This window comes from Ctenopharyngodon idella, chromosome 22, assembly GCF_019924925.1.
Source record: "Ctenopharyngodon idella isolate HZGC_01 chromosome 22, HZGC01, whole genome shotgun sequence".
NCBI lineage: Eukaryota > Metazoa > Chordata > Actinopteri > Cypriniformes > Xenocyprididae > Ctenopharyngodon > Ctenopharyngodon idella.
This window is the reverse complement of record NC_067241.1, coordinates 26,371,852-26,387,239: the sequence shown is the minus strand read 5'-3', so window position 1 is coordinate 26,387,239 and position 15,388 is coordinate 26,371,852. Positions and strand designations below refer to the sequence as shown.

Genomic DNA, 15,388 nt, shown 5'->3' with positions numbered 1-15,388 from the left:
ATAGTGCTGAAGCGGAACACTACAGACCTGTTGAACAAGTGGAGAAACACCTAGTAGAGTACAAATTTGAGGGTGTCTATAAGTAGACGGTTCATGGCAAGTGATCAGGCATAACATAACCACTGACAGGTGAAGTGAATAACACTGATTATCTCTTCATCACGGCACCTGCTAGTGGGTGGGATATATTAGGCAGCAAGTGAACATTTTGTCCTCAAAGTTGATGTGTTAGAAACAGGAAAAAGGGCCAAGGTCTGCAGTGGTCAGTATCTATCAACAAAGGAACAGTGGTGAACCCGCAGCAAATGCTCATTGATGCACATGGGGAGTGAAGGCTGGCCTGTGTGGTCCGATCCAACAGACGAGCTACCGTAGCTCAGATTGCTCAAGAAGTTAATGCTGCTTCTGATAGAAAGGTGTCAGAATACACAGTGCATCGCAGTTTGTTGCGTATGGGGCTGCATAGCCGCAGACCAGTCAGAGTGCCCATGCTGACCCCTGTCCACCGCCGAAAGCGCCAAACGTGGGCATGTGAGCATCAGAACTGGACCATGGAGCAATGGAAGAAGGTGGCCTAGTCTGATGAATCACGTTTTCTTTTACATCACGTGGATGGCCAGGTGCGTGTGCGTCGCTTACCCTGGGGAACACATGGCACCAGGATGCACTATGGGAAGAAGGCAAGCCGGCGAAGTGTGATGCTTTGGGCAATGTTCTGCTGGGAAACCTTGTGTCCTGTAAAGTATAGTATAATTAATCTGGTGCAACTTCACACACTCAATAAGGTGCATGGAATAAAAACAAAACTATTTATGGACAATACCAGCGACACTTGTGGCGTCGAGGGGTCAAAATAAACAAAAAAAAACAAAACAACAAAAAAAAAAAAAAGAGCTAAAAGATCAATATTTTATTTTGCCAATGCGTTTCGGCACACAGGCCTTCATCAGGGCAAAAACCTTGTGTCCTGCCACCCATATGGATATTACTTTTACATTTTTACACCTACATAAGCATTGTTGCAGACCACCTTCACCTTTCATGGAAACAGTATTCCCTGGTGGCTGTGGCCTCTTTAAGCAGGATAATGTGGCCTGCCACAAAGCAAAAATGGTTCAGGAATGGTTTAAGGCGCACAACAACGAGTCCGAGGTGTTGACTTGGCCTCCAAATTCCCCAGATCTCAATCCTCACCTCACAATTTACAGGACAACTTAAAGGATTTGCTGCTAACATCTTGGTGCCAGATACCACAACACACCTTCAGGGGGCTAGTGGAGTCCATGCCTCGACGGGACAGGAAAGTGGTCATAATGTTATCGGTGTATGTGTATACAAACAACCATGTCATGTAACAGATTATAGAAGGATTTACAGTCAGCCAATGCAGAGGCTCTTTCACATACAGTAATTCAAACTGAATGTTACAGTTGAGTTAGATGAAAACACTACATTCTTACTCAATCTCTCAAGGCATGTAAAAAAAATCTCTGCAAACCATTCCCAACATGTTATGGGTTTTCAGTCACTTTATTAAGTTAACCAGTGAAAGTTTGAAAGTTAACCAGTGTTAAAGAGATGCTTCAGAATTTGAATTCAATAACATCCAGTCTGGAGGTCATTATGTGGTCTGCCCACAGGCAAATGCACGAAAAAAAAAGCCAAAACATTAAAAACAGTCCAGTCCTTCAAAACAACACATATTTGAATATCAGTGCATTACATAAAGTAGAAAATATATGCCACATTCTTAGACATCCATTTTCAGTAGCTGGATTGTAGTGTCTGTGTTTCTGTGAAATGCTCTCAAAGGAGTGGCGTAAACTGAGATGACTTAACATCACATTCTTCCATGTATATTTCTCCCAGATGCCGAAACCATGCAGTTCCAGCAAGCTATGTTTATGCTTATGACTCGACAAAACAAAATAAAAAAATAAAAAATAAAATAAAAAGTGGCTAATCTTTGCTTATGGGGCTCAAAAAAAAAAAAAAAAAAAAAAAAAAGGCTAATACGTCTTGGAAGCTCATTTGCTCAACAAAAGTTCAGAACAGTGGCGTCAAGTCCTTCCAGGGCTGAAAAGCATCTTAAAACTCCACCAGATGCCATTTTAGAGTCACAATTCTCTAAGCTGCCTAACATGGACATTTCAGGCGTCAGACCTGCTCTCGGCAGTTAGGTCAGCAGTGGCACTCCCCTTATGCGACGAACGAAGTTGGCCAAGCGTTTGGCCAGCGGTGGACTCGGTTCATCTACCTGGAACGTGCGGGTCAGCAAGTTGTAAAAGGAGCCGTAGCCCACTGCAACCACCGTGCAGGTGAGGCAGATGACGTTGTAAGGCATGCTGAAGTCAGGCGTGGGTAGATTTACCAGCAGGGGTTCTGTGTACACTCGCACAAAGTAGCTTGACTCTTCTTTGACTGGGACACTGGAAGTCAGAGGTGAAAAATTTATGAAGAACCAAAACAAATACAGTATGCTTATTTACTATTAACACCAAGGCCAGTTTATACTTACAAACTGCTAAACAAAGGTTGGTCTAGTGTGAAGTTTGTGTTCATTGCAACCATACTTGGCACAAGGGCGCTGACCACAGAGGACCTGCAATAACATTTATGGCACATCAGTCAGATATAGGGAGTGGCACACAGGATGTGTAACATTCGTACAACAAAAATGACATTTTATGATTTATATTTAGTCATGAATTACAAAAGAACCTGGATCTTTCAAAATACTTAAGAAGGAAGAGTCTTACCCAACATAGAAGCCGTGGTTGGGATCAGGGGTGTACTCAGTCCATTTGAGAAGGGCCCTTTCAAACTGTACAGTGACCTCTGTCATCGAGTGTGGCGGTAACTGGATCAGCATCTCTAGTAGATGAGGACGATGGCGGTCTTTAGCAGGCTGGTAGTGAATGTAACCTACAGGAGAAGAAACAAAAGTCTATAAACTCTTTATGCTCCTTTTTCTGTCCACTAAGGATGACTTGAAAAAGGACAGTTTCTAATAGCTTTAAACTTTTGATTTTTATACTCCCTCACTTTAAAGAATGTTGAAAATGTACATTTCCCTACTCAGACGTTCCCCACTACAATAAATTTATAAATCTAAGAATTAAAAAAAGAAAAAGGTTTTCTACATAAAAAGCTTAAGTTTCTAAGTATATAGGCACGTGTCTAAACATGACAATGACTTTGGCCGGAGATAGCCCATGACGTCACTTCCGGTGTGACCACAGTGTAAATAGGGCAGCTGTAGTACACTTCGTCCTCTTTCTTTTCTTAAGGAGCCGTTTGTTTGTTGTGACGTGTTGAAGGTAATATGGCAGCTACATCTTTCAGGAAGTGTGTTCATCCGTGTCAGCGCTATCTGACACCTGATGACACACGAGCTGTGCGTGATTTGCTTGGGCGAGGAGCATGCTCGCTCAGTCCTCCAGGGGACTGAATGTGAGCACTGTGAGAGTTTTTCCATGAAAAAACTCCACTCTCGTTTGTCCCTTGTCTCGAGGAAACTGGAACAATCATCTGTTCCCCGCAGATCCATACCTGCTTCAGCTGAGGCGAAGAAGAGACTAAGACGGCTCTCAGATGAAGCTAGCTGAGGAATTCAAGAGAGGTATGGCTATTTCTCATTCTTCGGTAGCTGACGAGGGCAAGCTGCTGGACGAGGATCTGTTATTGCTTATATTCTCCGATCCTGCCATGGCGGCACGAGAGATACAAGCTCACTCGCAGCTGGTTAGACGAGCCATATCTTTCCAGCCATAATTGCTCAGCATTTGTGAGCCTTCAATTTCTTCCCAATCTGCACGCTGAGGTGGAAAGATTGTGAAGAAAGTCATATTAAGCCCGTATTCATTCATTTCAGCACGCTAATTATGCCAGAGTGGAGGGGATGCATGAGCATGGATATGAGATGATGCCACCAGTTGAAGAGACACTGGCTAGCTGTCTTTCGCTGGGAGAGGCATCGACGTTAAAGGCTCCCACTCTACCGACCAAACAGCTGAGCGAGACATCACGTTTGAACGGCAAAGCGTACACGGCAGCGGGTCAGGCCGGGGCTGCGCTACACACTATGACAGTGTTGCAGGGTAGCCAGGCCGATCTGCTGAAAGAGGTGGACCAGGGTCAGGGGCTCCCCCCTGAGGCGGTAGCAGAACTGGGCCAGATCTTGCCAGATCCCCCAGTCTTGGTGTTTTATGTTGCTAGGTCTTATTCTAAGACCTCAGTTATTAGAGCCTAGCTGGTGTGGTTGCGCCAGGTTGTATGGCTCTCTTTGAGCCTCCTTGGTTCTACCACCCTTTTGGGGATCGTTGCCAGGTTTCCTCTCAATTTAGAGAGCTGTCATGCTGAAAACTCTGCTCCTCAGAGCTACGCATTAGATACCGATTTGAGTTGTGTGGCTCTCTTTGAGCCTCCCTGGTGAGGTGGTCTTGTAGCATAGAGCGTAGTTAGGTATCCCCTCACTATAGAGGGTTGTTATCCTGAAGCCTCCGCTCTGAGAGTTCTGTGAGGGCAGCAGATTGGGTGGTAGGTTCTCTTTTGGAGCTTCCCTGGTTAACTGTCCTCAAGGTGGAATTGTTAGGTTTCCTCTCATTTTAGAGGTTCTTCCTGCTGAAGGCTCCGCCCCAAGGGATCCACTTGGATGGCAGTATCAAGTATAAGGCTTCTCTTAGCCTCCTTGGTAAGCAGGATGTTTTGTCCTTGGCCATATTACCTTAGAGGTATTTTATACCAGGCCCTGTGCTAAGCTGCCCTTCATAGCTAGGGTTTCTAGCCATAGGGATACAGTCTATGACAACCACTGGTGCATACCGCTAGAACGGGGAACTTGACTCCGGTTAATTCCATTGATGTCAATAGCCACGCTTACATGTACACTTTTTTGTCATTCCGATTAAAATCATTCCGATTGAAAGATTCGGTGGACTGTTTACATGAGACGTTATCTAATCCGATATGGTGTTTACATGTACCGGCGCTTTCAATCGGAATAACTTTGTGACATGCGCACATTAGCTTATGTCCTGTTTGCCGCCTTTAATTCCTGTCAACATGGAGTTCCATTATTTCTATGCGCGCTATTTTTATGTAAAGTGTTGCTCTTAATCAAGCAACAGCATGAATTTGTAGCATATTACTGCTGGATGGTATGCTGATGGTAAGCTGACCTGTTCGGTGGCTGTGCATCTCTAAGGAGCATCTCAATACTATCCCTCACTCCTCCGGAGCAGAAGCGCGTGGATGAAGGTCCGTAGTAATTTTAAACTGAGTTCCTTCAGTGTATTTAATAAATGTTTGGTTTTAGTTTTACTCCAGTTTAATTTTGCCGCTGCAATTGTGCATTCTGATGACCCCGACCTCATGACGTGATGACGTAGACGCAAAGTAATCGGTTTAACTCGTTTACATGGCAGAATTTTTATTTTGTTCGGTTTATAGAAAGGTTTATCCCACCCCTCTCAAACCGATTACAATTTCATTCGGTTTGGGCATTTTTATTCCGATTGGGGTGTTTATATGGAGCATTTTCATTCGGATAGTACTTTTAAACCGATTACAATGTTCCATGTAAACGCACCTATTGACTTATGTCACTGCATTATGTCAGACGCATTGCGAGTTCCCATTCAAAAGAGTACGTCTCAGGTTACAAATGTAACCATGGGTTCCTGAGAAGGGGAACGAGACACTGCGTCCTGTTGCCATGTGTCTATTAGCATAGACCTCATCCTGAGTGAGCTGTACACAGTCCGCCATGTTTATCTTCTCGCCAGAGCATTCAAGTAAGAAATTCAAGTAAGCGATTTTCTGTTTTTCTTTGTTGTTTGATGTTTAATACACAGATCTAATATACACATGCTTTTTGTTTACTTGCTGTTTATTTTCACCAAAGAATTGCGAACATTGCGAACTGCATGCTTTCAATCTCAATTCGTTATCGATTAGTGAAGGCGGGATAGGCGGAATCGCGCTGAATGGCACAAACCAGAAGTGCTCTCTCTCGCGTGTGCGCTGTCTCAGACTGTGTGCGATCAGTTTTGTTTGCGCCTGAATGGTCAAATGCACACATAGTTGTCAAAATGTCTATCATGTGGAGTATCTCACGTAAATACAGTCGGTTATGGCTTAAGTGGACGTAAACATTTGGGTGAAAACAGGATGTGTGTCAGTATCCATAGATTCGGTCTTAAAGGGACTGTAGCCTAATTAAATATTTGTCAATGTTAATAAAACAACAAAAGATGTTAAATAAATGTATACATGGTATAAACCTACTGTATCTGAAAAACAAGTTTATTTAATTTGTATTTGTTGTATTGTTTGTAATTTGTTTGTAAATTTCTTTTTATATAACAACAATTATATATATTGGTAATTATGCCCTTTGAAGGTTATTGGACACTGTGAAATATTTGGTATTTAAGTTTGTGACAAGCACATAAAAATGTATTACTTTTTTCATTAGAGTAATAATAAAGAAGCTGTCCAACATTCATTTTGCTTGGAAAACGGCAACATCACCAAAAAAAAAAAAAAAAAAAAAAAAAAAAAAAAAAAAAAAAAGAGAAATTATTAAATGTATAGGCATCGTTATCGGCGAGTACCAGAAAAAAAAAAAAAAAAAAAAGTATTGGTACTCATACTCGGTCCTTAAAAAATGGTATCGTTGCATCCCTAAACATGAGAATGCAACTCTTTAAAGGGGACCTATTATGCAAAATTCACTTTTTGAATTTCGTTTGGACATAAACGTGTGTTGGCAGTGTGTGTACACAACCACCCAATAATGATAAAAATCCAACCACTCCTTTTTTTTTTTTAATCCCCATAAATCATAAGCAGTGTCTCAGAACAAGCCGTTTCCAGATCTCTGGCAATGTGATGTCACTTTAGCCAAAGGCCCCGCCCACGAACGTTGACAGACTGACAGACTGCCGTTTTAACATAGAACCGCCCTGAGCGAGTTCACAGCCAGTTGTACAGTCCGCCATTGCTGCACTGACGAGAATGTCTTCCAAGCGTTGAAGTAGCTGGATGGATTAATCCAAATCTGAGCCGCTGAAGATGAGGTGGATTAATTTTGATTTCCAAGAAAATGCTCCCTCAATTCTACCGAAATTCGTTTATGTCTGCGCGAATCATTTCACACCGGACTTTAATGCACACTTGCACTGTGTTTTATTAAGCTCTTACAGTGATTTTCTAGAATGAAAACGGACGCTTCTTATTTTGTGTGAAGCAGTGGCATGCACACACAAAATACGCCCTTTGCGGTCGCATCGCGGTGCCCCCGCGTTCCCATTTCTCCCCCCCTGGAATGCGATTTCTACCGAGGGAGAACAATCACCCATAATTGAAGAACTGCCCTAAAACAAGCAATAAATATATACAAACCATACATAAAGTCCACAATAAATTTAGAATAAACTCACTGGGTTTGTTATCACGGGATTTGCTGGTGACTGTAAGGGTGTGAATGTACAGCTGCAGGTACCAGGGCACTGAATCCATCAGCAGTACAGGAAAAGCCCGGTATGGGTGGTTATTATAGATGACGGTGTGAATTTCCCCTGTCTGCAGCCCAAAACCAGCCACGTACCGCTCTGCATGCAGCAGAGGACGCAGCATATCACCTAAAGCACAAGGTGAAAGAACCAGAGATTAATAGAATCACATTTAAAAATGAGTATGTTCCAAAGAACATAAGATTGTTACTCTGTAACAAGAACATAAATAGTTCCAGTTATTGTCACTTGATATCATAGTTTTACAATGACTATAATAGGGCACCAATAGGTATAAAGTCCATCAAATGGACACCATCTGTTAAACTTATTCATACCACTACCCCCTTTCCAGCGCAGTAGGAGATTGAGTGAATGTAACTGGCCAAACGTCTCCGCTCTGGTCAGGTCATATACTGAATATGTCCTGCGATCCCCCAGCACCACAGCTTGCCTGAGCAGAGGAGTGGCAGGACTCAACTCAAACAGCTCCCCCTGTTGGACAGACAGCATAATGCTAAAAAACAACAAAAAAAAAAAACAGAAGAAAACTACAGTGGAAAATGATCAAATGGAATTTACAATAAAAAAAAAGGTTCTATTTCCCATTTACAAGAATATTAAAGCATCACAAAGCAGATAGAAAGTATTCATTGTCTTTGTTTCACCTCAGGGTTGTCTGTGATGTCCACATAGACTTTACTAGAGGAAGCAAGAGGACATGCCTCTGTCAGAGTTCGAGAAAACATCTTAAACAGGGACCATTCTGTGAAAAGATAGTAGATAGAAATTAATATGCAGATGGATTGAGCATAGTACTGCTCCAGGTGTGTAAGGCCTTTTCTATGCTTTTATGACACTTCTCTATTTAGATTTCACTTTTTTTGATTCATTGTCTTTCAAAATATTTCATTGACTATGTTTACATGCACCCTCAATGTGATAATGAGATTTAGGCAAGATTGCAATTAAACCTTAAAAATAGTAGCAACCATAATCATTGTAAAATGTGGCGTATGCTGAGTTTAATTGCAATAAACAGACATGTAAACACTTGAATCGCATTTATTCCACTCTGACCAAAGTACACGTGCATTTTGCGCTGGTGAAGAAACTGAGTTGATGTTGACAGCGTTGCACAACATTAATACAATGCAGTGTTTTGATGGTCGAAAACAATGAAATGGAGACATTTTTAGGTACATCATTGGAAAAATGACTGAGGCCAGATACCAAAGAACCAAACATAGATACCAAACATTCATTTATTACTCACCCTTTTTGCCTTGGCCTGAAGTGTAGAGATCAAACACAACATTGAGAGTTTGTCTCAGCTCCCATGCTTTATTTGTGCATTGATCATCCTAAGAGAGAAAATCTGGAGAGTCATCAGGATGCAAGGAATTTTCCAGACAATGTACAGTCTGTGCCAGAACATAATTTCTGTATTTTTAAAGAAAGCTTTGAAAAGAACCTTACCTGACAGACGGGTCTGATGTGAACCGCCTGAGAGTGGAAACTGCTGTGAAACAGCTTCTCTGACTTCATGAGAACCGCCAGACCTGCCTGCAGAAAAGAAAAAGGCTTAAATCAATGCATTTAATGCCTTCTTTTAAAAGACCAATTATTAAAATCACAGGCAATGATCTGAACCTTAGAACCACAAGGGAGAAGTTTCTTCCAGGGCGTCAGATTCTCAGTGCAGACAATTTCACGTGGTAATGTGGCGTAACGTAGAAAACGGTGATCTGTAACTGTTTAGAGACAAAAATATCATTATCAAGTACATAAAAAAAAAAAGTTTAAACTTTGATTTGTTGCTTTAAAAATATAGTGTGAGCTATCTGGGTGAATTTAAATAAAGATAAATATCCTGCTGATGTGACATTGACTGAAACCTAAAGGTTCAACAAAGTTGCAAAGCAACAGAAGAAGCGACATGTCTTTTTTTCCGTATTGTGACATACATCAAATTAAAAACAAATTAAAGCTGTGAGCAGCGATGAAAGGGCCCTCGCAGCCGGGGCTACCACCACCCGGTGGCCTTAGGAAAACAGTGAACAGTGGGTAACATGCATGTAAGCGAGTAAATACAGGAGAAACATGGCAAAGTCATTTCTACGTGCCACACTTCCTGCTGCCAACAGGTGGCGCTTTGACTATTACTGAATATTGCCGTGTAGATGTCTTTATGCCAAGACTATTATCAAACCATTGAAGTTTGGGGCAGATCGGACATTGTTTGCCTGAATTACAACAACTTCCTTTTTCGTGGCATTAATCACATACATTAGCACTTAGCCAAGTGTTGCATGATTTAACATGTTTGGTACTTCATTTAAATGTGTTTCTAGGAGTGAATTATAGTGCAAAGCATGCTATTTCCTGTTGTCAGCAGGTGACGCTATGACTAACTGAATATTGGTATATTGATGTCTTTAGGCCAGGACTCTTATCAAACGTGAAATCTGGGGCAGACTGGACACTGTATGCCTAAGTTACAACAGCTTACTCTTTCATGGTGAAACATCAGACTTTGTCAGGCCGCCACGGACGGTTTCAGCGAAAACTTAAGATCTTCGGAAATTTAACGTCGCCAAGGCCTTAAGATTAGACTGACCAAATATGATGTTGATCTGGTTAAATTTCTACGAGGAGATAATCACAGTGTAAAACATGTCATTTCCTGTTGCCCACAGGTGGCGCTATGACTGTAACTGAATACTGGCATGTAGACATCTTCAGGCCAGGACTCTAATAAAGCGTGAAGTTTGGGGCCGATCGGACATTGTATGCCCAAGTTACAACAGCTTCCTGTTTCATGGCGCAACATTGAACTTTGTGAGGCCGCCACGGACACACCCTTCAACGAAAACTCAAGATCTTCGCAATTTAATGTCACAAAGGCCTTTAGATTAGACTGACCAAAATTGACCTTGATCTGATTAAAGCTCTAGGAGGAGTTTGTTAAAGTACAACGTCTGATAATGGCAAAAACTGCAAAAATTTTGCAGAGAAAATTCAAAATATCTCACTTCCTGTTGGGTTTTCAGAATTTGCACTCAGGGACATTTTTGTAGGTATTGGGCTGTTACATGTGTCTACCGAATTTCATACCTGTACATGAAACGAAGCATGAAGGCCACTTAATTGAAATTTTGTAGGTGGCGCTATCGAGCCATTTTGCCACACCTAATTCTGAAACCCATATCAGACGTAAATTTTCACCACTTCTGACGCGTGTGCAAAGTTTCATGAGTTTTTGAGCATGTTTAGGCCCTCAAAAATGCGATTCAATTTCAGAGAAGAAGAAGAATTGACTGAGCAATTACAATAGGGTCCTCACGCATCGGTGCTCGGGCCCTAATTACTAAAACTTTCAAATTAAAATGATAAAAGGAAAATATAAAAAATATTGAAAACGAAAAAAAAAGTAGGGCTCCCTGCCCTACTTTTTTTTTTTTTTTTTCAATAATTTTTATATTTTCCATGGATCTGTCCATCAGTTGATGATTGGATGGAGGCAGATCTTCATGCAAGCTTGCAGTCCATTGTAAGAAATGGATGGGGTTTAAGCAGACTAAATGATAGAAGTCCTGCATACGTCACCAGAGAGAAGTCTGTCGTTTCACCAGAAGATCCAGTTATGCCATTTTGATTAAAAAATTGCAATCTCTCAGTCTCTCTCACAATGAGATCAATAACATGCATTTAGAAATGATTTCATGCCAACTTTAAATCAGTGCAAGTCAGAATGCATCACTGTCAATGTGAACGCCCCTTTATAATGAATTAAAAGGGCCATACCATTTCCCAGACCCAGTGGTTTAAAAGAAGCACTGGGTTGTACTGTGTTGGTCAGGTCAATGAAGTTCAGAGAGGCACAGAAGATTCCAGAGAGGACGTTGGTGAGCTCCTTCCAGTTTCCATCCACACTGAGAATTCAAATTCAACAAAAGTCAGTGGACTGTTAATCCATTTTGGGGTTAAATTTCATTCTGCTCAAATTGCAGAATAAAAATAATATGCTTATAAATCTGGGACACTTTAAAATGATTTTCACAATTGATTTAAGCACACATAACTACTCACTCGCTGACAGTGTGATGGAACCAGACCCACAGCTCTGCTCCAGGTGGAGAGGGGATGAAGGGCTGCCCCCACTGCATGGTCCTCCAGAAGCCCTGCGTGAAGGAGATGTGCAGCTCTCGCACTGAAAACTTGGAAAGCACTTGGCCAAGGGATTTGGGGAACAGCCGGTAATGAGAAACTGTAGGCAAAAAGACAAATCATGAAAACAAATGTTAAAGTGCCGCTACTATGCTTTTTCAGATATTACCTTTCATGTAGTGTGTAATATAGCTGCTTTTTGCACAATAAATAATGTTATTGTCTCCCAAAAGAAAGAAACGGATATGAACTGCTTGAAACAATTCCAGTCTCACCTCCTGCTCAAGCCTACATAGGTTTGTAACAAATTTGCATAATGCAAATCTATGTTCTTCATTGGCTGTCCGCATACAACGTCTACTTTGACCCTCAAACATTGTAGTTGTAGCTGAGACCTGGAAGAGTTTGGTTCATGTTGTCAACATGTTGAGAAGTTTTTTTTCATCAGAAGATTATCCCATGCCAGTACATTATGTATCTGCACAATTCTAATACTTCCACTTAAAAATGATTGGTTTAGAAACAGTGACTGGATCCATCAGGAAGGGGGATCGACTACAAAGACTTCTAAAAACAGAAACTTCTTGGATTTTTCATTTAAAGTCATCTTGAAACTGAAGTTGTGAAGTTGTCTGTTCTTCCCTATTGTGATGTACAGTATCTCACAAAAGTGAATACGCCCCTCACATTTCAGCAACCATTCTCTCAACCATGTTCTCAAGGGACAATACTATAGAAATTAAAATTTGATATACTTTTAGAGTAGACAATGTGCAGCTTGTATAGCAGTACAGATTTACTGTCCTCTGAACTTAACATACAGCCATTATTGTCTAAATAACTGGCAACAAAAGCGAGTACACCCTAAGTAAACATGTCAAAACTGTGTCCAAAGTGTCAATATTTTGTGTGAGCACCACTGTTATCTAGCACTGCCTTAATCCTCCTGGGCATGGAATTCACAAGAGCTGTACAGGTTGTTGCTGGGATCCTCTTTCACTCCTCCATAATGACATTACAGAGATGCTGGATGTTACCGACACATGGCGCTTCTCCCCGTTCCACTTGAGGATGCCCCACAGGTGCTCAATAGGGTTCAGATCTGGAGACATATTTGGCCACTCCATTACCTTCACCTTCAGCTTCCTCAGCAAGGCAGTTGTCATCTTGGCGGTGTGTTTGGGGTCGTTATCATGTTGGAAAACTGCAGTTCGGGCCAGTTTCTCATGTTCTGCTTCAGAATGTCACAGTACATGTTGGAATCCATGTTTCCCTCAATGAAGCGCAGTTCCCCAGTACCAGCAGCACTCATGCAGCCCCAGACTATGATGCTACTACCACCACCATGCTTGACTGTAGGCAAGACATAATTTTCTTGGTACTTCTCATCAGGGCGTCGCCACACATGCTGGACACAATCTGAGCCAAACAAGTTTATCTTAGTCTCATCAGACCACAGGACATGGTTCCAGTAATTCATGCTCTTGAACAGGTTGTCTTCAGCAAACTGTTTGCGGGCTTTCTTGTGAGCCAGCTTCAGAAGAGGCTTCCTTCTGGGGCGACGGCCATGCAAACTGACTTGTTGCAGTGTGCGGCGTATGGTCTGAGCACTGACAAGCTGACCTTCCACTTCTGCATCCTCTAAAGCAATGCTGGCAGCACTCGTGCGTCCGTTTTTTGAAGCCAGCTTCTGCAACCTGATGCACAGCACGAGGACTCAACTACTTTGATCGACCCCTGCGAGGCCTGTTCTGAGTGGAATCCGTCTTGAAAAACCTCTGTATGACCCTGGCCACTGTACCGTAACTCAGTTTCATGGTGTTACCGATCTTCTTATAGACCATCTTTGTGGACAGCAAAAATTCTAATTCTCAAATCCTCAGAGAGTTCTTTGCCATGAGGTGCCATATCCAGTGATCAGTATGAGAGAATTGTACTCAAAGCACCAAATTTTAACTGCTCTAATACAAGATCCACACATTTGTATGGTCCTATCAAGCAGACAAAAACATGAACATGATGAATAGGACATGTGGCTTTGCACGGTTAAACGACATACAGCTTTTATCACTTAGGGTGTACTCACTTTTGTTGCCAGCTATTTTGACAATAATGGCTGTATAGAGTTATTTTCAGAGGACAGTAAATCTATACTGCTATACAAGCAGCACATTGACTACTCTAAAATATATCCAAGTTTCATTTCTATAGTATTGTCGCTTGAGAAGATATACTAAAATGGTTGCTGAAATGTGAGGGGTGTACTCACTTTTGAGATACTGTATATCTGAGTAAAGCAGCTTCTCAGACAAGAAAAAAAAAAAAAAAAATGCAGGACGGGACTTGATTTTGTCCATAGAATGGTTTGGATCATTGTGGTCTGCTATTGCTGCGATCTCATGTGACAAGTGTTATTTTCTTGATGGTGTACAAAAAGCACATCTCAGAGTCTGACATTTGGAGTATTTATTGTGGTCTGAAATAGCTTGTTTGCATTCATTATTGTCATCATAGAATCTTATAAAACCTGTCAAGGATGTCTAGGTCACATTACACCCCAACCTGTCAAACACCTCGCGCCATTCAACACGTCATCAGAGTTGTTGTTGCAAGAGCGAGGAAGTCATTTTGCTTAATGATGTGCACAAATAAATCATTTATAATAAATACTGTAATATTCCATATTATTACATAACATTCCAAAAAATAAGAATGGTCCATTTTTGATTTCATGTAAAAGCTACAACTCACCCTGTTTGAATGAAGAACTAGATTTGACTCCATTTTTCTAAAACTATTTTCTTTTTTACATCCCGTGCATGTTCAGTAATATGCTAGCATGCTTTGTGATGTACAAAGACAAATTCTTTGGGTGATGGGTTCTACAGAGATGATAAACTCACCTTTCTGTCCCTCTTGCAGGAAGTCAGTATCCCACAGTGTGCGGAACTGGAAGCTGGCATAAATGTCCCCGGAATGCAGGGGCCGGATGACCAGCTCCTCCTGAAACTGATCTTTCGCCGGCGCTGGTCTAAAAGATTCGCTGTCTTCGGTGCCATCGCTTCTGTCCACCTCAACATCAGTCGACTGCCATTGCCTTTCATTCAGATCCTCTCCAGTGATACTGCCATCAGCATTAACTTCTCGGAGAGCGTCTGAAACGCTCTCTTTTTCTCCTACATTATCGTTTGATTTTTCATGCGTGTCACAGCTACTAGGGTGAGCTAAACTAGAAAAAATCAAAATGATTACTAGAGACAAACCGCACCTGTGCGCTGCCATTTTTGCTACAGCTTCCCTTCTTGCTGCAACACTTCCTGGATGTGGTTGGCAGCATAGACCAATCAACGAAGGGTATGTAGAAATTTGACCAATGGGAGACAAGAATCTAAAATTTGACCAACAGGAGAAGAGATTCTTCTGTTTATGGTAAATTCCACTCAACAGTGCACAAGATTATAATTAATAGTAAATAAATATCAGTATTATTATAAATATCAGTATTTATGTAAAGTAAGAAATGCTAGAGTCACTCTATTGCTATCCAGAAACTCAATATAAGCCCATTACTACTGGACTGTTATTTTACAGTTTTAAATTATATTACAGGGGGTTCTGACGTTATGACTAATATTTAGCTATTAATAATAAAGCAAGTAATGATGAATAATTCTTAGAAGAACGCTGCTAACACGACATTA

At 41.4% G+C, this 15,388-nt stretch overlaps 1 protein-coding gene across 1 annotated transcript; it reads right to left on the bottom strand.

Moving 5' to 3' along the window:
* Positions 1 to 1,511: 1,511 nt before the first annotated feature.
* Positions 1,512 to 15,118, bottom strand: pigt (phosphatidylinositol glycan anchor biosynthesis, class T). Its single transcript, XM_051879432.1, has 12 exons — positions 14,591 to 15,118; positions 11,610 to 11,787; positions 11,325 to 11,452; positions 9,171 to 9,271; positions 8,997 to 9,083; positions 8,794 to 8,881; positions 8,186 to 8,283; positions 7,856 to 8,012; positions 7,446 to 7,646; positions 2,760 to 2,925; positions 2,519 to 2,602; positions 1,512 to 2,429 (listed from the first exon to the last, which is right to left on the bottom strand). Exons 1-12 carry the CDS (start codon positions 14,967 to 14,969, stop codon positions 2,177 to 2,179), a joined length of 1,920 nt encoding a protein of 639 aa, XP_051735392.1. The 5' UTR covers positions 14,970 to 15,118; the 3' UTR covers positions 1,512 to 2,176.
* Positions 15,119 to 15,388: the final 270 nt, after the last annotated feature.

Excerpts from the sequence above, each read along its gene's own strand:
- pigt (XM_051879432.1), bottom strand. The coding sequence starts at position 14,969 with ATGGCAGCGCACAGGTGCGGTTTGTCTCTAGTAATCATTTTGATTTTT. Across the intron at positions 11,453-11,609 it reads TTCCATCACACTGTCAGCGA|TGTGGATGGAAACTGGAAGG; the intron begins GTGAGTAGTTAT and ends TTGAATTCTCAG. Across the intron at positions 7,647-7,855 it reads GCGCTGGAAAGGGGGTAGTG|GTGATATGCTGCGTCCTCTG; the intron begins GTATGAATAAGT and ends CTTGTGCTTTAG.